Source organism: Amblyomma americanum, chromosome 8 (genome assembly GCF_052857255.1).
Source record: "Amblyomma americanum isolate KBUSLIRL-KWMA chromosome 8, ASM5285725v1, whole genome shotgun sequence".
Taxonomy (NCBI): domain Eukaryota; kingdom Metazoa; phylum Arthropoda; class Arachnida; order Ixodida; family Ixodidae; genus Amblyomma; species Amblyomma americanum.
Window position 1 is genome coordinate 78053363 of NC_135504.1, and position 22010 is coordinate 78075372.

General features: G+C 49.3%; 1 protein-coding gene across 1 annotated transcript in view; it reads left to right on the forward strand.

The window, feature by feature from the left end:
- The first annotated feature begins 1490 nt into the window (after nucleotides 1-1490).
- LOC144102521 (uncharacterized) overlaps nucleotides 1491-22010 on the forward strand; it is a 54870-nt gene continuing 34350 nt past the window's right edge. Inside the window, exons 1-2 of the mRNA XM_077635775.1 lie at nucleotides 1491-1848; nucleotides 3946-4125. Coding sequence (XP_077491901.1) covers nucleotides 1491-1848; nucleotides 3946-4125 — 538 coding nt within the window. The remainder of the gene's footprint in view (nucleotides 1849-3945; nucleotides 4126-22010) is intronic.

Genomic DNA, 22010 nt, shown 5'->3' on the forward strand with positions numbered 1-22010 from the left:
ATCCGGGGAAGAATGCTGCGATAGCGTGACAGAAGTGCGGTAATCGCAGATAGCAGGGACAGCGTTGAAAGCGCGGAACAACTGCACGTGGCCGGTGGTCAAGCAATGACAGCTATTCGAGAACCTTGACTTTCTTCTGACCCAGCCGGGACACATTTTACGCTGCTGCCGGGCAGAAGCCGCGCGCTTGCAGCAGGCAGTGCAATTGATACGTTCCGCTCGCGCGTGCCTCGCAAAGCTTCGTCGCTGCATTTGCACAATTCTGTCGAGGGTCAGGTTGAAGATGCGGTGGCCAATCACTTGCCATGAACGACATACCACAACTGGCAGCACTGCTTCCTTAAAGCAGCTCGGTGGCAGAAATGATTTCGGCGAGAAACCCATGACCATTCCGGAGTGCTTGGAAAGGGCTGTTCAGGGCCTGAATGAATAAGCAGACCTTCACAACGAACATTTTCTTCAAAGAAACGCCACTTTTGCCTGACTTTACATTTTTTCGCTCTAATAGGGAAAGTCGACTTAGCACAAACCTCGGATACAACGAACGCCCTCCTCGTGATCGTCAGGCTCATTATAAGCGGGCTCCACTGTATATCGAAAACGTAGGTTATCCGCTTGAAAACCCCGTGTAAATGTATTGGAACGTCGCTCTGCACACCGAACTACAATTTTGCTGGCCGTCCGATGTAACGAACTGCGTGCCGAATCCGCGCGAGTGTCGTTTCGTGATGGGGCTGTCCGAGCTCTTCACGCGTGCGGAGACGGATCGGCTTCCTGGTCTTGGGCACTTGCTGACAGTTGTAGCCCTGTGAAACCGCGTGACGAGGTTACATATGGAGTGTGTCCGAGGGTTGCCTTCGGTTTCTTGTCCTCATTTTCCCGCAGCAACAAGCGCAGCAACAAGCGTGCTAGGCGGTCGTGAAACGAACCGGTATAACGTGCGGCTGCTCGAATATTTCAGTGCCATCTGGACGGGAGGTACGCCTCTCACTCTGGATTGGAAGACGGCTCTCGTCATATTCATGCCCAAACCAGGCAACGCTCTCATCACAGACCACCTGCCGCCCATCTCTCTCACTTGTGTGGGGAAGTTAATGGAGACCATGGTCTGTGACAGACTGTCGACCTACTTAGAAACGCACAACGCCTTTGCAGACACCATGTACGGGTTCCGCCCACACCGGTCCGCACAAGATGTGCTGCTGCAACTTCATAGAGAGATTCTGGATCCTGTCCAGCGCCCTAGCGACGACATGGTGGCCCTCGCAATGGACTCTCGGGGTGCTTTCGACAACGTGACGCATGGTATCATCCTCTCCCACCTGTCCCAAGTGGATTGTGGGTACAGCACATTCCAATACATTAAGCAATTTCTCGCAGATCGGCGATCATATATCCGACTCCAAGGCAATGAACATGGCCCGTACCAACTTGGCACCCGAAGGACACCATAGGGAGCAGTACTCTCGCCACTTCTATTCAATCTGGCCATGATGAAGCTCCCTACCCTGCGGGGTGAGGTCCCCGGTGTGCAGCATGCCTTGTACGCGGTCGACATCACCCTCTGGGCAACACACAAATCGGTTGGAGAAATCGAGGCCAACCTGCAGCAAACGGCGGCTATTGTGGACGATTATGCACGCCGCTGCAGCCTTGAGTGGTCCCCGAGCAAATCGGAATTCATGCACATACTTCCCAATCCAAAGTGCACAACCAAAATTGCCCTCTCCCTGCTTAGTGACCGGATACCTGAACACGAGGAAATCACAGTATTGGGGCTCTACATACACAGGAACCGCAAGATTGACACCGCTGAAAAGCTCCGCAAGGTGGGGGATCAGGTGATCCGTATGGTCCGCCGGGTATCAAACAAACGGAGGGGGAAGGCTGTGGGCTGCAGTGCAAAGACGCCCTACGGCTGGACAATGCATTCGTAACCAGCCGAATCCTGTATTGGTCACCGCACCACCACCTGCGCAAATGCGATGACAACGCTCTCAGAGGTAATCTCCGCGAAATCGATAAGAGAGCTCTCGACCTCCCCATTGCAATATCCAACCAACGCCTCCTCGGCTCATCTCAACAATCAATACTTGAGCTTAAGCAGAACACGTGTGGGTAGCCGCCTTCTGACCGGCCTCCACATCATCTACTCAACCCAGCAGGAGAAGCGGGTATCCCTGCCCGAGGCCTGGCGCCTTGCCCTGCAAGTTTTCCCCCTTCCCAATAACATGACAAAGGATGCCCATGATGGCCACCGCCTCGCGCGAGCGGAGGCCATTTCCGAGCCATATATATAGTACTCGGCCAGTGGTATTTTACACGGACGAGGCCGGTCCACACCAAGGGGTTTGGTACACGGCGGCCGTCGTCAACCAAAAAAGCCCAGTTCAGGGCCTTACCTTCCGTGCCCTCCAGATTACATTCGCGGAGGAAGTTTCTATCGCACTTGCAGCCAACGTCCCGAGTCATTATCACCGACTCAAGGGGAGCTTGCCGCAATTTTGAACAGGGGCAAATTCCAGATCATGCCTTCCAAATTTTACATTGATATGAATACAAGAGTTTCCCACCCGGCGCACCATCATCTGGGCCCCTGCGCACGCGGGGTTAGAGGGAAATAAGGTAGCTGACGCTACCACCCGCGCTCTTAACCACAGGGCATTTCCTCTCCCGCTGCCTGATCCGGCTCCTGATTTCAATCCGGCTACTACTTTTCCGCTACAAACTGCTCACGGCCGATAACCACCCCCCTGTAAATGCCCAAAGAAGGCGAATGAGCGTTGGCTTCTTCGCCTCTACTCCAACACGGTACTGTGCCCGGCAGTGCTTAAACATTTCAATTCGGCCTTTTCGGGCGAGTAACCACACTGTGAGGAAGTGTTTGCGGACACCAATCACATGGTGTGGGCATGCCCTGTCGATCCTGCTTTCCCACTCCACCCCCACCCCACCCGAGAGGACTGGGAGGCTGCCCTGCCCAGCTTCTCATCTCTCCAGGACCAACGAGCCCTGGTGACAAGAGCCCGGGTCGCATAGGAGCCCACAAGGGTCCCGGACTAGGGATCCTTCCTAGTGATTGTGGGGGCCGAGCCCTTCAGGCCTAGTCCAAGCAATACCTCTTTTGTAAATAGTATAAATAAATGATTTACACCACTACCCGTGGTCATCGAACAGAATACTTGCAGTTCTTGGCCGCGCTCAATTTCATGCTGGAAAGGAACCTTAGAGATATAGAGCCAAAAGCAACTACAACAACCTGAAAAAAATGTGGAAGCAGTTGCACGGGGCCACGACCAATCGAGATAAGTCTAGTCGCATCTCGCGCCACGAGCAAAATCATAAGGACGCCTGTCGATCGACGGCCTTGAGCGTGAACGAACAAAGAGTACTAAAGATGCGCGGCATTGCTCCCCTCTCAGAAAGCATCGGTTTGATGCTTTATTAAGAAATAAATAAAAAGCAAGTAAACACAGAAGAAAGAAAACAGTAGGAACGCAAATACAGAGCGTCTTTTAGCGTCCATAATAAGTCTTCAGGCGCACGACATGCATGCACAACTGTTGGGCGTGAACGATGCCACTGTGATGCCGTTGCTCCGTCGGGGGACACTTCGGAGACAAGCTCTCCAAGTCGACGAATGTCTTGTGTGGGCCAAATTAGCGGCGCAGAAGGTTTTAACTATGTCCGCGGTGGCAAATGAGCATCCGCACCCATACATGGCTAAACGGCTTGTATTCTGTCGGCGTAGGTTGTACCGTAGGGCGTCTGTGCGCTGCTGATCTTTGATCCGCAATCGGGCAAGTCGTCGGGCTTCTTCTGAGCGCTGAAGGTAAGCGGCGAGTGACAGTCGGGAGCATGGCGCCGAGCGTGGTGGTTGCCTCCCTACCATGGACGTGCCCAAAGGGTGTCATCTGCGCGGTCTCTTGCACTGCGGTGCTGCAGGTGAAGATGGCGTTGGGAAGGATGGCATCCCAGGTCTTGTGTTCGGCGTCCGCATACATGGCCAGGATGTCAGGAATAGTTTTGTTCAGATGCTCCGTAAGACCATCGGTCTGCGGATGCTACGCAGTAGTTCGCCAGTGGCTCCTGTGGCTGCAGTTCAGGAACGTCAGAATGGATTGGGTGAGCAGGGCCGTGAATGCTGTTCCCGTATCCGTGATTTGAACTTCTGGGGCGACGTGGCGCAAAATAATCTGCCTGACAAAAAACTTTGTGACTTCAACTGCAGTACCACTCTCCAGGGCTTTTGTTTTGTGTAGCGGGTGAAGTAGTAGGTTGCTGTGATGATCCTTTTGTTGCCCGATGTTGACAGTGGGAAGGGGCCGTGGAGATCCATTCCAATGTGTTGAAAGGGCTTGCTAGGTGGTCGTAATGGCTTCAAAAGTTCAGCTGGAATGATCGGCGGCGTCTTTCGCCGTTGACAATCACGGCATGTTTTGACATACGTGCGACGTCGGCTGATAATGGGGGTCAGCAGTATTTATCCCGGATGCGACGAAGGGTGCTGGTAAACCCTATGTGTCCAGCTGTTGGTTCGTCGTGCGGAGCCTGCATAATTTCTTTGTGTAAGCTGTTCGGGACGACGAGGAGGTACGCTGTCTTGTTTCTTCACGAGCATGCCATTTCGCAGACACAAAGAGGACAAGCCACTCTTGATCGTTGCTGAGGGTGATGAAACCTTACCTTACAGATACTGGATGAAAACCTCTAGGCCGGTGTCCGAGCGTTGGTGCTGCGCGAAGTCTCTGATGCTTGTCGATCCCAAAAGCGCCATCTCCCCGCGGCTTCTCGAGAGGGGCTCAAAATAGCCAGTCCGCATCGGTGTGCTTGCGCCCAGATTTGCAGACGACGGTGATGTCATATACTCCTGGAGGCGTAGGTTCCACCGAGCGAAGCGGCTGGAAGGGCCCTTCAAATTGGCAAGCGAGCAGAGTGCGTGGTGGTCGCTGATAAAATTGAATCGTCGTCCGTATAGGGAGGGGGGGGGGGCATAATTTCTACATAACCCAGACAATGGCTAGGCGCTCCCTCTCGGTCGTCCAATAGTTAGCCTCGACCTTGGACAGGGAGCGTGTGTAGTTACTTTCTCCAGTCCGTCGACTTTCTGAACGAGGACGGCGCCTAAGCCTAGGCTGCTTGCGTCGGTATGAGTTTCAGTCTCGGCGTTTTCATCAAAGTGCGCGAGAACCGGTAGTGACTGTAAAAGACGCCGAAGTTCTCTGAAGGCTTCTAATTGCGGCGCTTCCCATTTAAATGGCATGTCTGCCTTTGTCAGTTGGGTCACAGGCTACGTGAGGCGCGAAAAGTTCGTGACAAATCGCCGTTATACGCGAACAGTCGGAGGAACCTGTGCACAACTTTCTTATCGGCCTGCGGTGGAAACTGTGCGGTAGCAGCTGTCTTCTGGGGATCTGAGCGTAGTCCCTCCTTGCTGACGATGTGACCTAGAAGCAGCAGCTCTTCATAGGCAAAGTGGCACTTCTCTTCTTTCAAGGTTAGCCCGGACGACTTGATTGCTTCCAGCACTGTATGAAGCCTTATCAGGTGATCAATAAAGTATGGGGTGAAGACAACGACGTCATCTAAGTATACGGGACAAATATGCCATTTAAAATCTACCAGCACTGTATCCATTGCTCGTTGGATACAGAGTCCAAATGAAATCACCTTGAACTCGAAGAGGCCATTCGATGTGATGAATGCGGTCTTCTCTTGGTCTCTTTCATGGACTTCGATTAGCCGCTCTTGAGATCCATCGAAGAGAAGTACTTGGCGTCGCAGAGCCGGTCCAGTGTGTCGTCGATGCGGGGGAGGGGGTTGACATCCTTCTTTGTGATGTTGTTCAAGCAGCGGTAATTGACGCAGAACCGAAGTGTGCCATTCGTCTTTCTAAAAAGAAAAACAACCGGTGCCACTCAGGGGATTTTCAACGGCTGATTAACGTCGTCTTGAAGCATTTCTTACACTATGTCACGGATGGCTTGGGCTTTAGAAAAGAGGTAGGGCGTCTTCGTGGTTTACAACCCATGTTTGGCAATCGTCGTTTGTCGGACTTTTAAAGACGACGAGAAGCACTCGATGTAACTTTCAAGAAGGCTGCGTATGTGATCCGGTCTGTTCTGGGGCAGTGCTGGGCTGATGTGGGAGACTTCTCTTGGTTAAGGGAATCTTCTGCGAATAAGTCGGAGAGGGCGAAGGCGTCTCGTACTGTCGGCAGCAAATGTTTGTGGTAGCTGCGATGCCTGGTGGAGCGAAGCAAAACTAGGGTGGCTCGAGGCGAGCGGACATCAAGGCACCCTAAGGAAAACTAGTGTTCCTGTATATGCTCCCTTCCTGTATATGCTCCCGCAGGGAGCAGAGTTGCGCGACTGTTTTCCTCGCACCGCCCTTGACGCCATTCGCCGAGCGGCCGTCACGTGATTCCACAGACGACGTTTGTTCCATTTTGAAGTGGAGGAACCGACTTTCCAGGCGCAACGCCGGTTCCTCGCCAGCCTCAGTACCCTCTCGGCTGCCATCGTGATCGGACGCGTCCGGTGCAGTCGGCTGCGGTGCAGTCGGCCGCCTGGTGCAGTCCGGTGCAGTCGGCCGTCTTTTCCGTGCGCTCCAGTTGTATATATTTTGATAGTGTGCAGTGACGGCAGCCTAGTGTGATAAAAATTACAGTTCAATATATATTATGCAGTTATGCAATTATGCATTTATGCAATTATGCATTTGCAGCAAGGTAGATTTAATGTGTTCAGTGATGACGCAGTGTTTCTTGAATATTTTTTGTTCTGTGTAGTGTTTGGCGGGAATAGTATATGTACACACGTGCGTAATAAATCACCAGTTGAAAGTCAGCGCTCGTGTCGTCGTGTTTGTTCCGTCCTTGTGTTTTTTCCGCGCTGTTTTACCATGGATAACAGTAACCAACTTGCTCAGCTTTCCGTACTTCTAAATAAATTATAAATTGTTCAGCAGGCTCACTCAAACTCTATGCGGCGACTTATGTTAGCCATCAACAAATTATCTTCATTTTTCCTGCAACGCTACAAGTTCCAAATGAAAATGTGAACAAAGGTTTTGTTCCTAACCTAACTGTTCGTGACAGAGCATTTCTCATGAGCAGCCGCTGCCAGCCTGTCTGCTTATTCTGCTGCCACCTCCAGCATTTTGCAGAAATTGTTTGTTTTGCAAAATACAGAATGTTTGACAAGCAAACTGTAGGTGAAATTTTGTTCTAGTCCCAGTCTACTGCACAGAAGTGGGAGGCCAGTCTCTCTACATGAGAACAAGCTTTGCCTAGGCTATTTAACTATTTTATTTGTTAAGAGTACCCTTATAGTTCCACTGACAAGGATGTTAACACTGGGCGAGAGGGGAACAAAAATAGCATGAAATACTTGAAAGCAAAATTGAATTTTCAGATAATTATTTTTGCTTGAGTAAAAGCATGGAGCAGTCCAAAACAAAGATATTTTAGAATGCAGTGAAGGTACATATATTTCAAGTAGGTCAAGAGAAAACGCAATAGCGCTTAGGGAAAAACGAGCAAATAACAGCACTAGAAAGAGATACACATCACTTTTCGAGATCCTTAGAAACTATTAAAGAAGTACGGCACGTGATGTGTTTGGCTTGAAAAGATGACCATGGCAGAGGAAAAATACAATGGAGGGCTACAAGTCAGAGCAACAAATGATACGTATATTTTGTAAAAGATAAGCACGCGAGTTTGCGATATCTGTGCCTTTGGTTGGGTAGATTTACTTGCGTGCAAAATGCATTGCTTTAGACTGCCCACATTCACATCGTATGCAGCCTGGTTTCACAAGCTTCGTGCAACATCGGCGGTCGCAACCCTATACAATAATGTATTTCAATGTGGTTCTGCAGGGAGATGCAATACAGCACTTCTCTTCATCGCACAACTCACGCAGGTTTCTCATTTTCAAGCATTTATGCGCCATTAATGACCGTACTGCGAGCTATCGCTGTCATTCCGCGATTTTTCTGTCATGCTGTATGATATTTTCGGCAAATCAGATTATTTTTCGGCGTTTTTTTCAACGAAGTATGAAGGGCTTAGGATCGATCCCTGAGCACTGAGACAGTAAAAGGAAAAAAGGATGCCCGCAGTCCAGCGCCGTTTGTAAGCTTTTTTTTTAAGAAAAACAAACTGCTCTACAACGCCAAACTGGAATTCCCGGGTTCGAACACGACCGCGGCGGCTGCGTTTTTATGGAGGAAAAACGTTAAGGCGCCCGTGTGCTGTGCGATGTCAGTGCACGTTAAAGATCCCCAGGTGGTCGAAATTATTCCGGAGCCCTCCACTACGCACCTATTCTTCCTTTCTTCTTTCATACCGTCCTTTATCCCTTTCCTTACGGCGCGGTTCAGGTGTCCAACGATGTATGAGACAGCTACTGCGCCATTTTCTTTCCCCAAAAAACCAATTATTATTATTATTACAACGCCACCCAGTCATGATCCCAGCGCCCGTGCGCTCGAGGAGCTGCTTTCCCGCACAGCCTGGAACAAAATGGCGGACCTTCGCGCAACTCTGCTCCCTGCGGGAGCATATACAGGAACACTAAGGAAAACTGCATTGCGGCGCCATCTACCGTCACAGAGAGTCGTGTCGAGGCTCAGTCGCGGTACTGCCGCACCAGGCGTGCCGTGGGCATCGGCGCCACCCTTTGTGACGGCAGATGGCGCCGCACTGCAGTTTGGCTTCACTCTGCCACGCATCTCAGATTCCTCTGACGTTTGCTGCCGACAGTACGCCAGGTAGTTCGTGTAATAAAGAAATCGTGGTTCCTCTATTAACGGTCCGACATTCTTCGCTGAACTTCGTCAGCAGCACTTCAGCTTGACCATTGCGGAAATGTGCGATACCGTTAACCAGCACCTCCACCAGATTCCACGTAGTGATGACAGCAGTCAGAAGGACAGCGGAAAGGGCTTCTAAAAGAAAGGGGATCTGCACCCAGAAAAGACTGAATGGATCGGCGGCAACGCAGCAACAAGCGTGCTCGGAGCTCGTAGAACAGAATACCGGCAGTTCTTGACCGCATTCAGGTAAAAGCCGGCAAGGAACCTTCGAGATAATGAACCAAAATCACCTACAACAACGTATAAAAATGTCGCGAGGCCATGATCAATCGAGATATGTCTGGTCGCACCTCGCCTCACAAACAAAACGATAAAGCCGCCTAACGGCGGCCTTGAGCGTAAATGAACAAAAAGTACAAAGATGCGCGGCATAATTTCATGGTATACGCAGAAAAATCGCTCCACAGGAGCGTCTGCTGCGGCTCCAATGCGAAGCAGATTAAGCCTACTCCTAGCGAGCGGAGCGCTCCAAGGATGGCGGGTGGCATGTCGCTGCAGGAAACACATTGCAAGAGTGGCTGCAATCTATTCTGGCTGCTATAGGTTACAGATAAATTTATCTAATGCCATGCCCTTCGAGTTCTATGCATCCAAGTTCGACTGCATAGTCGGATACAACGGGGTCTTCAGTGACCGTCACACTGAATTCCTCCGCGACAAAACGTAGTTCGCTGTTAAAGCTTTTCTAAGCTAAAACCTAAACTAGAACCTAACCATCAGACGACATTACAAGCTCAAGAATTTTGATGCCTCTGGCTACTTTGATATAGTCAAATACTAAAAAAATGTTGTTGATGTTTAACCCTTCCAAATCTAGTTATACTTAGGGTGGCGTGCTCCGTCAAACGCAGGTTAAACTCAGATTCTGATGCTTCAGTGGAGGCAGCTGAGATGGCCAGGGAGTAGTAGTGTGGTAGTGGCTCGATGACAGCGGAACGTTCAATGCGGATCATTCGGTCTCAGATCATGCTACTTGACATGCTCGAGCTGTTATCTCTACAGTCGGCCAGGCGGCTCACAGGGCGAAGCACATTCGCGCAAACACACGTGGCGCAGCTCGAATCCACTCTAACTGTGGGTTGTTTTGCGTGAAATGACCCACCTTCATCACTGGCAAAGGTGGGCAGCGTCGGGGCGAGATTGCAATGGATGTTTACAACCGTTGAAACACAACAAAACTAGAGCTATTTATAATTTTGACGATACAATTATGCTTCTGCGCAGCCTTACAGCAATGCTTAAGAATGCAGCTTTACGGGCAGTATACGTCAGGAAGCAGGAGAAATGTTTTAACTAGTACGTTGGCTAAGAAAAAATTGACCTCGTTTACGCTCATGACATCATCATCAGCAGCATCATCCGCTGAACTAAGCACACTGCAGGACAAAGGCCTCCCTAATATCTCTCCAATTGACCCTATCCTGTGTCATTTGCAATTGCGGCGTAATGTGCGAAATCAGCGGTGTCTCAAGGCCTGTCCGCGCATGCGTGAGCGGGCCTCTGCAGCGTGCCGTTGCTGCGCCGATTCTATGGCGGGCTAAATGTTACTCTGTCGATCGCACGCGAGGCAGCCTTACCTTATCCAACGGAGTAGCATAGCCTCCTTCCACGCCGGGAGCGAATGACGCAAGCCCCGCTTCAACCGGGCCATAACCAGCTGTGACGTCGCTGGCGAGTGGTGGCGCGACTAGCGCGCCATGCAGTGGCTCCACGAAAGTCATATTGCGAACCAGGTACAGCGCGACAACTCAAGCATTGTACCAAACAGCTGCAACGTAATAGGTAATTTAAGTGCTTCGCAGCAGTAGTGTATTTTAGCATAGCCGTTAGATCCCTTACAGAAAGGCACCAATTCGCGAGTGCGAGATGGCCTGTACCCCAGCTTCGGGCGCACTCCAGCCACTGCAGAAGCGCAACCGGGTCCCTGTGCAAGTGGATCGGGGTAGCGTAACACAGATGGCGCGATGCTTAAACTTTCTATTATCTTACTACTTTCACCTGCTTTTATATCGAGACGTCTGCACAATTTAAATTTGTTCGTTTGCTGGTCTGAGCAGGGTAGCTGTATACGCACCAGCTGACCTCTTGCTGCTAGGAGGATTCGATGTATCGCACTCTTTTTCTCCAAAGTGCGTGCTTTTCCGAAAGTGGTCCAGTTTGAAGCGATCGCCGCATAACTGAAATGTGCGTAATCATCCCAAATCCTGACGAAATTCGAAGCCGCTACAGCGCATCAGAGCCCTGCTGCGCTGCTGCTGTGTGCATGCAAATACAGTTTCCCCGTGTCACGGTCCCACAACATCAGGCAAGGGGCCCGCCCGCAGACAGCCTGTATGTCATACGTCCATTAACGCCACTGATTATATCTCGGCATGAACGCAGGCCTTTCTGCAAGCTTGCAGGGTAGAGAATCGGTTCGCCCTTGTGAGAGAGACGCTCCCGTGGCGTCCTGTTGCGATGGACGACATGCCGATGCAGTGGAACAGGCCCGTTTTCGGCTCCCTGTGTGCGAAATAAGCGCCCTTGAGCTGGGACCCGCATGCTGTCGAATTTGGGGCACCGCACACGGAGGAATATGGTGCTGCGCAGCTGCTTTGGCACTCTTCAGCAGTGGTGAACAGCTGCCCCCCTCGTGACGGACATCGGTCTCGCCGGTAGCCATCAAAGTACCAGCGGAGGACATCGCTGGGCTCTTTTCTGTACAGGAAATAAAAAACGTCGAGTCGGAATTACGCTTCGTGTTTGTTCAGACACACAGCCGGGCACTCGCCGTGCAGACTATCCCGAAAACAGCTGCGATCACAAAATGGAGGGCTGAACTGCTACCAGGTTCACTGAGCTGTGCTCTTTTGTCCTGAGTGGGAGGAGAATACTAACAGGTGTTCCAAAGCGCAAGAAAGACTTTAATCGTTAACACAGCCGGCGTTAATAGTTTACACTCGGAAATCCCTTTGACTTGCTTTTAATCGTGACTTGATTAGTACCTTCTTGTGTTTGATATCGTATTCGATTGGACCTTTTACTTTATACAAAAAGGCTTATTAAGCGCAACTTGTACAAATATACGCCTTGCCTCTTCCTAAAATCATCCTAAATAAAAACAAGTATTCAATGAAACAAAAACTAAACTGAGCAGGTAAACTTAATTTAGCCCTCGTAATTTAGCTCTTATAAGGTAGAAAATAGCAAGAACCAAAATACAGGTATCGCCACCACAGGCCAATCTCGCAAGTACAAGCGTAGTGACGCCATAGGACAAGAGACGCGACCTTGGAGGAATTTTCCATCCTACTTGGTGTCACGAACCTCTGAGGCTGACAAAGGTAGGTTGCGCAGATCAATATTGAAGTAAGTTTTGGTTTAAAACCAATAGTGCACTTTTATCACACAAGGAAGGCAGGCAAAAGACAACCTGAATGTTGGAAGCGAAGAAAACGGATGCTTGGCGGCGCCACAGGCGGCCAGGAGAGAGTCGATTTTTTATGGCGCTTCGCCTCTATGAGCTATGCGTGCCCCGTGGTTTTGTTTTTGACGCGCTTCTATTTACAAGTGCCGAACAACAGAGGGACTCCAAGTACCGCTTCAAGTGCTAGTTAAACTTTGAAGGAGCCTGTTAAGGCTTGTCAGATGATCGCCACGGTCGATGAAAAGCTATGATGGCACGATGGTCGGTGATCGTACAAGCCAGCACTTGTGTATTCGCACGCTTGCCCGGCGAAACATTCCCGGTTGTGCCAGTCAACTTCAAACTACTTAACGGAAATCGTTTATCAGGGACGGGAGACAAGGTACAAGGCAGTTCAGAAAAAATGCTGATGGCCTAGCTGTGTTAGGACAGGATATACCTAGCGAAAGTGCGGAGATTTCTGCATCAGAAGAGTGCATTCACTAGATGCGCCTTTATTGACAGCTGAAAATTGGGCCGTCGTCGCGGAGCGGTAGCGTTTTCGCCTCATACGCCGAAGGCCCTGGTTCGATTCCGAACCTCGGCACCGGACTTCTTTTTCTTTTTTTAATGAGTGAGTGGGCGGGGGGTTTCAGTGGCTCCCATGGATGCCGCCGCTGAATACGTTGGTTAGCGGTTAAGCGCAGGCTCTGTTAAGGCGCGTTTATGCTGCGGCGAGGTGCGCGCGCGCGCGCCCTGCACGGCGAAGTCACTTCGGTCAAAGCGAACTGCGCTTGACCGCCGACGCGTTCGGCGGCTTCGGCGCACTCTGACCGCATTGGCGGGAGATTGGAGCATGTATCTATTTCGCGCCGAGTGCGCCAGCCGCCGCCGGCTCGGCCAGACTGATTTGGCTCCGCGGCGAGTTGCGCGTTGTATTCAATAGCTGCGGCAGTTCGGCGGAGCTCTTCTTTTCGAGCTCTGCTATTTTAATCCATTCACAGTACATATCTGAAGGTACATGCAAGTTGGCGAGAGAGCCAGATCCAGTGGACCCGTTGGATCTAGCGGAAGCCGTTGAAGGGTCGTGCGCCGGCTTTGGTTTCAAGCCGCCGACTTTAAACGCGACCGCCGTCGAGCGCCCATTTGTTTTTTGTGGCAAAAATAAATAACTTGGCCCTTGCAACCGTGGGAGACCTCGACGTTGCCTGCTGCGCCGTGCAACCGCTCCGTTCAAGGAATCACAATCCGTTGGCCCCAAAGCCCCGGCCAGCCTCCGATAGGCGCAACGCACCCCTCGCGACTCCCCGCACTGGGGTTATGATATTAAGTTTGCAACGGCTGCTCTCTGAGGAAGGGGAAACCACCTGCCGGCGCCTAACCTAACCGTGCTCCCTCAAAAGCATCGCACGCTCTGTGGGGCTGAGGTCGCCGCCGGCGCCTAACCTAACCGTGCTCCCTCAAAAGCATCGCACGCTCTGTGGGGCTGAGGTCGCTTAAATGCAGGCCAGAGTTTTTGCGAGAACTACGTCGTCGGGTTGGGGAACGGGATCCATCGTAACGCTGGCAAGACGCCGGTGCAAACGTTAACGAAGCGACGGTGGCGACCCCCGATAGATGCTTTCGACGTGCGGTGGCGGTAGCTTTCATTTCGGCAGCTGCTAGACCGCACCGCTAGCCGCCAGAAATCACGGAGTCTCCGTTTACGTCACGTTTCACGTCATTCCGTTCTGTGTCGTCATAAGAGTTCTCGAGTTTGAATCGGAGCGGCGGGGAAAAAATTTTGAACTTCGAATCCAAATTTCTTTGAAATAAATGCATCTTTCGCTCACGGACAAGCGTCAGCAAAGCCATGGAATGCCGAACTATCAGATATTGCTTACAAAAAAATTTTGATAGGGTTCTCCTCAGTGTCCCTTTAAGCTGAACTATTTTCGTTAGCCTCCACGTTTCTGCCCCGTAGGTGAGTACCGGTAAGATAAAGCTGTTGTACACTTTCCTCTTGAGGGAAATTGGTAAACTGCCACTCATGATCTGCGAGAATTTGCCATATGCGCTCCACCCCATTCTTATACTTCTAGTTATCTCCCTCTCATGATCCGGATCAGCTGTCACTATCTGCCCTAAGTAGACGTATTCCGTCACAACTTCTAGGCTCTCGCTGCCAATTGTGAACTGTTGTTCTCTTGCTAAGCTGTTGAACATTACCTTGGTTTTCTGCATGTTAATTTTTAGACCCATCGATTTGCTCTGCCCGTATAACTCATTGATCATGATTTGCAGTTCACCTCCTGAGTGACTCAGCAAGGCAATGTCATCAGCGAATCACAGATTATTTAGCTATTCTCCGTTTATTCTTATTCCCAACTGTTCCCAATTCAGGCCTCGAAATACCTCCTGTAAACTGCGGTGAACAGCATTGGCGAGATCGTGTCTCCTTGCCTGACACTCTTCCTTATTGGAACTTTATTGCTGACTTTATGGAGGACTATAGTAGCTGTGCAGTTGCTATATATATCTTCCAGTATTTTGACATAAGGCTCTTCAACCCCCTGATTACGCAATGCCTGTATGACTGCTGAGGTTTCCACTGAGTCTAATGCTTTCTCGTAATCATTGAAAGCTATATATAGAGGTTGGTTATATTATGCGCATTTTTCTATCACCTGATTGATAGTGTGAATATGATCTATTGTGGAATATCCTTTACGAAAGCCTGCCTGATCGTTTCGTTGATTAAAGTCTAACGTTGCCCTGACTCTATTAGCGATTACCTTAGTAAATACTTTGTAGGCAACGGATAGTAAGCTGATCGGCCTGTAATTTTTCAAGTCCTTGGCGTCTCCCTTCTTATGAATTAAGATAATGTTTGCATTCTTCCAAGCTTCTGGTACAGTCGAGGTCATAAGGCACTGCGTATACAGGGCGGCTAGTTTTTCTAGCACGATGTCCCCTCCATCCTTCAACAGATCTGCTGTTACCTGATCTTCCCCAGCTGCTTTTCCCCTTTTCATTGCTTCTAAGGCTTTCTTTACTTCATCTTTCGTTACTGGCTGGATGACGCATTGCTGTGCACTGCTCTTTCTCATTAACGCTCTGATTACATTGGCAACTGTACAGGTCTGTGTAGAACTCTTCGGCTACGTTAACTATCTTATTCATATTGCTAATGACATTGCCCTGCTTGTCTCTTAATGCATACATCTGGTTTTTACCTATGCCTAGTTTCCTCTTCACTGCTTTTAGGCTACCTCCGTTCTTTAGAGCATGCTCGATTCTCTCCATATTAAACTTCCTTATGTCGCCTACCTTGCGCTTATTTATTAACTTTGATAGCTCTGTTAGTTCTATTCTGTCGGTAGGGTTAGACGCCCTCATGCTTTGGCGCTTCTTAAACAGATCTTTCGTCACCTGAGATAGCTTCCCGGTATCCTGTCGCACTGTCCTACCACCTACTTCTACTGCGCGCTCCGTAATTATTGATATCAGATTATCGTTCATTGTATTAACATCAAGATCGTCTTCCTCAGTTAAAGCCGAATATCTGTTTTGCAGCGCTATTCTAAACTCCTGTGCTTTCCCTCTTACGGCTAACTCGTTAATGGTCTTCTTCTTCACTAGCTTCTTCCGTTCCCTCTTCAAGTCTAAGCTAATTCTAGGCCTTACCATTCTGTGGTCGCTACAGCGCACCTTTCCGAAGACGCCCATATCCTGAATGATGCCAGGTTTAGCGCATGGTATGAGGCCGATTTCATTTTTAGTTTCACCATTGCGGCTCTTCCAGGTCCACTTCCTGTTTTCTCGTTTGCGGAAGAAGGTATTTATGATCCGTAAATTATTTCTATCCGCGAATTCGACTAATAACTCTCCCCTGCTATTTCTAGAGCCTATCCAATAGTCACCTACCGCGTGGTCGTCAGTCTGCTTCTTGTCCACCTTCGCATTGAAGTCGCACATCAGTACAGTGTACTGCGATTTTACTTTATTCATTGCCGATTCTACGTCCTCATAGAAACTTTCAGCGGTCTGGTCATCATGGCTGCATGTGGGTGCGTAGGCCTGCACCACTTTCAGCTTGTACCTCCTATTCAGCCTAATTACTATATCTGCTACCCTCTCGTTAATACTATAGAGCTCCTCTACGTTGTCAGCTATATCCTTAAAAATGAGGAATCCTACACCTAGTTCTCGTCTATCCTCTAATCCGCGATAGCACATTGTGTGCCCGTCCTTTAGTACTGTATACGCGTCACCTGTCCTCCTAACTTCGCTAAGCCCTTTCACATCCCATTTAATTCCCGCTAGTTCCTCGAACAGCACTGCTAGGCTAGCCTCACTAGATAAAGTTCTAGCGTTAAACGTTGCCAGGTTAAGATTCCAATGGCGGCCTGTCCGGAGCCAGAGATTCTTAGCACCCTCCGCTGCGCCACAGTTCTGACTGCCGTCGTGGTCTGCAGCTTCTGGGGGCTGAGGGCCGAGGGTTAATTGGTTTGATCATAGAAGGTTGTGGCCAAGTACTACACCAGGGTGGCCAAATCCTGCTCTGGTAAGAGAGTGCATTGTCGGTTGTGGTCACCGAGATCAGGCCACACTCCAGGCCTGGTTATGTAATTCCATCGACACGCGGATATTTTTTTTGAAAACCGGTGGAGAATTGCGTGGTACCAGGATTCGAGCCCCGGTCCCCTTGCACGCGAGGCGGATGCTCTACTTCTACGCCATCGCTGCATCCTACATTAAGATGGTGCAAAGGAAAACAGTTAGGTTTATTTATAACAAATAGAGGTTATACTCACCTAGATCACTAATGAAAAGCAACCATATTCCACTATTTTAAGTACGCAGAAAATTTCCCGTCTTTTCTTTATTGATAATATTTGAACACACAAATTAAACATACCCCGCCCTGCAATTTTCATGCAATTGTCGCGCCGAACAAACCACTCAAGAATTCATCTGCTCGAACCCTTTTTGCAAGGACTGATTCTTTCAAGCAGTTTTTTTCTGCGGACTGTTTCCGACTGCAATTTTCCAGTCTTCAAGTTCAGTGAAGCTCTCGAGAAGTTTTTTTTGACTGAATGAGTGTTCTATTTTGTTGTTTTGCTCACTGATTGTAACTTCATGTATTCCTTTCTCATTTGCCATCATGAATAGCAGTTTACCAATATCCCGCAAGAGAAAAATGCACAACAGCTGTATCTTACCGGTACTCATCTACAGGGCACAAACGTGGAGGCTAACAAAAAGGGCTAAGCTTAAATTAAGGACAACGCAGGTGTAAAGTTAAGAGACCGGAAGCGGGCAGAATGGGTGAGGGAACAAACGTGGGTTAGTGAACCTAGTCAAAATAAAGAGGAAGATATGGGAATGGACAGCGCATGCAATACAAAGGTAAGATAACCGCTCGCCGTTAAGGGTAACGGAGTGGATTCCAAGAGAAGGCAGGCGTAGCAGGGGGAAGGGGAAAATTAGTTGGGCTGATGAGATTAAGAAGTTCGCGGGCATACGGTGGGCGCAGCTGACAATGGACAGAGTTACTTGGAGAGAATGGGAGAGGCCTTTCCCCTGAAGTGGACCTGTCAGGCTAATGACGAAGATGATGACATTCGGTCACATCAGAGCAATAGACTGTCAAAAAAGCTTCAGCATGAGTTCTGAAACCACAATTAGCAAATATGTGGAGAGGGAGCCCTTGGGACTAACGCCACCGCTTCCGTTTCGTAGTCTGTGTATCATCTCTATGTAATCCGCGAGCTGTCGAGCATTTCCATGTTTCATTTTATTTATTCTTAGTTTTCTGTGTACAGAAAACTAAAGCATCAGAGACAAAAGGTGCTCTGTACCTGACTAGGTCCCTAAATCCTTACTTTGTTCGGAAACAGTGAATTTTCTCAGAACAAAAAACACGAACTTCGAGCCTAGGGAACTCAATTGCAGCAACTGCAAATACAGCACTAAAAGAACATTACATACAGAATTAATGAAGGAGCATTATAACAAACACACAATACTTCAAACAAAACAGTACTAGAACTAATTAACGAAGCAGACATAATTCACCATGTGAAACAGTACACAAAGCTCTTGCACGAAAAGGGATCATGGGATCATAAACTGAAAAGTGTTATCGGGCAGAGGTCACCATTATTAAAAAATAAATTCATGAAAACATATCAAAGAGCAGAACATTACTCAAATAAATATTTAACTAAGGCTCTCTTAAACACACTGGTTAAATAATTTTTTATTGCAATGTTAATTTCTCAATTTTGATTTAGAAGAGAAGGTTTTAAGTATTTAAAACTTTGCTGGCGATAGTTTCTTCTATTTTGTAGCATTCTGTATTTAATTACTCTCAAAGGAAAGGATTCCTTTTATTTTCAAGGTATGATAGCTCAGAAAATGCGCGATTATTCCTCCCCTCTAGATAAATGTGCATTGCAAGTTTATATGTATATAACTGATGCATATACAACACGGCGTGCCTTTCGAAGAAATCTCTGGTTGTTGTTCCAAGACTTAAAGCTTATTTTGCTCGAATGGTGTTCTTTTGAATGGTTGTTACTGCTTTAATGATACTAGAAGTTGTTCCCCAGATTAAAAGGCAGTAATTTAAATGGGACTGTATCAAGCCATAATAAAGGGGTTATCTAAATTTCTCAGGAATTTGGTTTCGAAGCTTCCACAATGCTCTAGTTACCTTTGCTAACTTTAATTTTAGGTGGTCTACATGCTCATTCCAAGATAAAGATTTATTAACTTATACACTAAACAATTTAATGCATGATGTTGATTGTAAGGTTTCTTTGCGATAATAGAAGCTGAAGTTGCTATCTACCCAGACATTTCTTGGTCAAACGTTCGAAAACTTTCGAAAAAACACGAAAAACTCGCACATTCCTCTGATGCATGAGCTCCCAGTGGATGCCTACATTTGAAGGCAAAAACCCTGAAGTTGCAAAAGAACTGTAAAGTTATGGTAAAACGACCTTCCTGCCATTGCGCGAATCTGAACGCAGACCTTGTATGCTAATACGATTGGTGGTAACAGGCGCCGGACCGCCGCGGTGGCTCAGTGTTTATGGTGCTCGGCTGCTGGCCCGGAAGACGCGAGTTCATTACAGCTAGGCTGCAGCGGTCGCATTTTGGTGGGGGCGAAACACTAGAGGCCCGTGCAGAACGCGATGTCAGTGCATGTTACAGAGCCCCAGGAGTCGAATTTATCCCTAGGTCTCTTTTGAACGTTAAATCTTGCAAAGTAAACCAAATCCTCTTTCGGGCTCAAGCGCGACCTTGGTAATACTGCAACAAAGTGTAGCTCCGTGGCGGGACGGTTGCTCCGCCGCGTCAAAGTGGACCAGCAGGTGGCGATGGGTAGGATTGAATAACTTTACTTATTAAAGAAAACTCCCAAATATTACATAAACTGAGCAAACAGACACGCAAGATCCCAGATTTATCAACAAAGCAGTCAGTCATACCAAGGGTCGCGCAACATCTACCAAGCACATTTTGCGAGCTGCAGTAAGAAGGTGTTATTTACTCTCTCTCCCATTGGCCCTAAAAAACCTGGTATGATCGTTCGCCTAGGATCCTTTGCACCCTTTCGGTAACCAATCGGAAATGCGTTTGTCGGAGCCAATTAGTATTTCTTTAAAACTGAAGCAGCCAAGAGCACGCCGCAGCTCACGAGATCGCTTACTCGCGATCACCGCGCGCTTTCCCCGAAGACTCACGCACTTCAGCTTGTAATTAGGCACACAGGCACAAACACACAAGAACGGCAACCGAACTAAAAGTACAATCGAAAAATGACACCCGTCGGCTCCGCTTCGCGACCCTAACACGACCTTTCACGAACCAGCCCTTTCCGGAGTCGGCTACCGGTATTTCTAGCGGTTTACCTTGTTTTCTATATAAAATTAAAACATAAGAACGGCGCCGGGCATCAGCAGCACAACATGTTCTTGCAAATAGCCAAAGGAATAGGGCTCTCCTAACCGCGCCGTGGTGTAAGCACAATGGCGCGCGAATTATCTGTGGGAAATGGCAACAGTCACGCCGCTGAGACAGGAAAGCATTCGTCTTTTCGGCTGTTGGTTCGAAAAATTGGCGCCCGACATCTGCGAAGCTCGCTACGCGACACCATGCTGCGGCAGGTAGCGAATCGGGTTTCGCTTCCTGCACAAGGACAGAAAGTCGGACGTCAATCCAGCCAGAGTGCTCGACTCGGGAGAGGAAGGGATGTAAGCCTCGCAGGGTGAGCAGCGTTTCGAAGAAGCTGACAGATCATACGAGCGCTGTTAACGCAACTTCCGTCGCTCGTTGGTGCGCTGGTTTTCCCAGAGATTGCCCTGTATATCGGAGGCAATAATTGGCAGTTCACTGAAACAGATAATGGAAATCACAAAATAGCTCAGTATAGCGCTGTCGAGCGTCAAACGAGAACTCTCGGCATGTCGTGATGCGACGGCTCTATCTCCCGCTTTAAATTTCCTCCTCCACCACCCTGTTCTAACGTCTGCCGCTAGGCGGCGGTAGGTCTCGACTGAACACAGCTGTAAAACTGGCCGCGCACTAAGACACTTCCTTGCCGTGTTCTTGACTCTTTCCTTTCGTGCGTCAATAGAAAGCCAAGAACTACCGCTTTTTTCGCGCATTCTTTCACTTGCGAATGTGGCTGAGCCACTGTTTTGCAGGAACACACAACTTCCATTCGCAGATCTTTTTGGCTAAGGTTCAGCCGCTTTAATACCCTTTCAAGCTACTGCACGTGAAGTTTCCTTTTCAAGGTATTTTTCGACTGCGCAAATAAGGCGAGGGCACGGGTCAAAGAAAACGATTACAATACCAAGGGAACATTCGTTTCTTCTACTCTTGTACTCATCCTGCTCGCGTAGTCTTAAATGTTATCGAAAAGGAACCCACAGGAACGTTTCAGAAAAGGCAGCCTCCCGACACGCCGGGCAGACACGGAAGAGAAGGCGAGGTAGAGCAGGAAGTTGTATCGTTTGGAAAGCGGAAGGGTCTCGAGGGTTGCCTTGCCCCTAGCCAGAAGTGATGGAATGGGAGTGGAGGATGCTATGTACAGAGAAATCACAATGCAGACAGCTTAATAAAGGGGGCGCACTGTCGCACAGCGCGGGAACTGCACGGACCCCCGAGTGGTCCGCTGAAGAACCGTCGCGAAGCGGCAGCACAGGGGCTCGCAATATGGCCGCCGCACGGCGAGGAAGCCGCATAACTGCCGAGCCACCGGAAAGGCTCAAGCAGGGCGCGCTTTGATCCCGGAGCGCGCGATCGCCGCCGCTGCAAAAGCGAGGAAGCCACACGGGAGGGATAGCGCGCACGCGCAGTGACGAACGAGCGCCGAGATCGCCGCTCGCAAAGATGGCTGAAAGCAGTGTAGGCGAACCATGACCAGAGCAGCGGCAGCTACGCAGCGGGGGGAACAGGGCCGCAGCCACCTTCCTCAGCGGACGACAGGCGCTTTCGTGGAGAACCCCGCAACTGGTGAGCATTCGTGTGAGGTGTGGGGGAGGAGGGGGCGGGTAGGTACAACCTAATCTCGGCAGCAGGCCAGGTTTTCCGACACAGAGTTGAAAAAACACAGCGTAGCATGAATTTGAATTGAAAAGAAATGAACTCATGGCTGCTGATGCTCGTTTCACGGATGGAGCAAGACGAGGCACACGGCACCGCCCGACCGCCTTCGTGATCGAGCAAAGATTTCTGCCTGGGG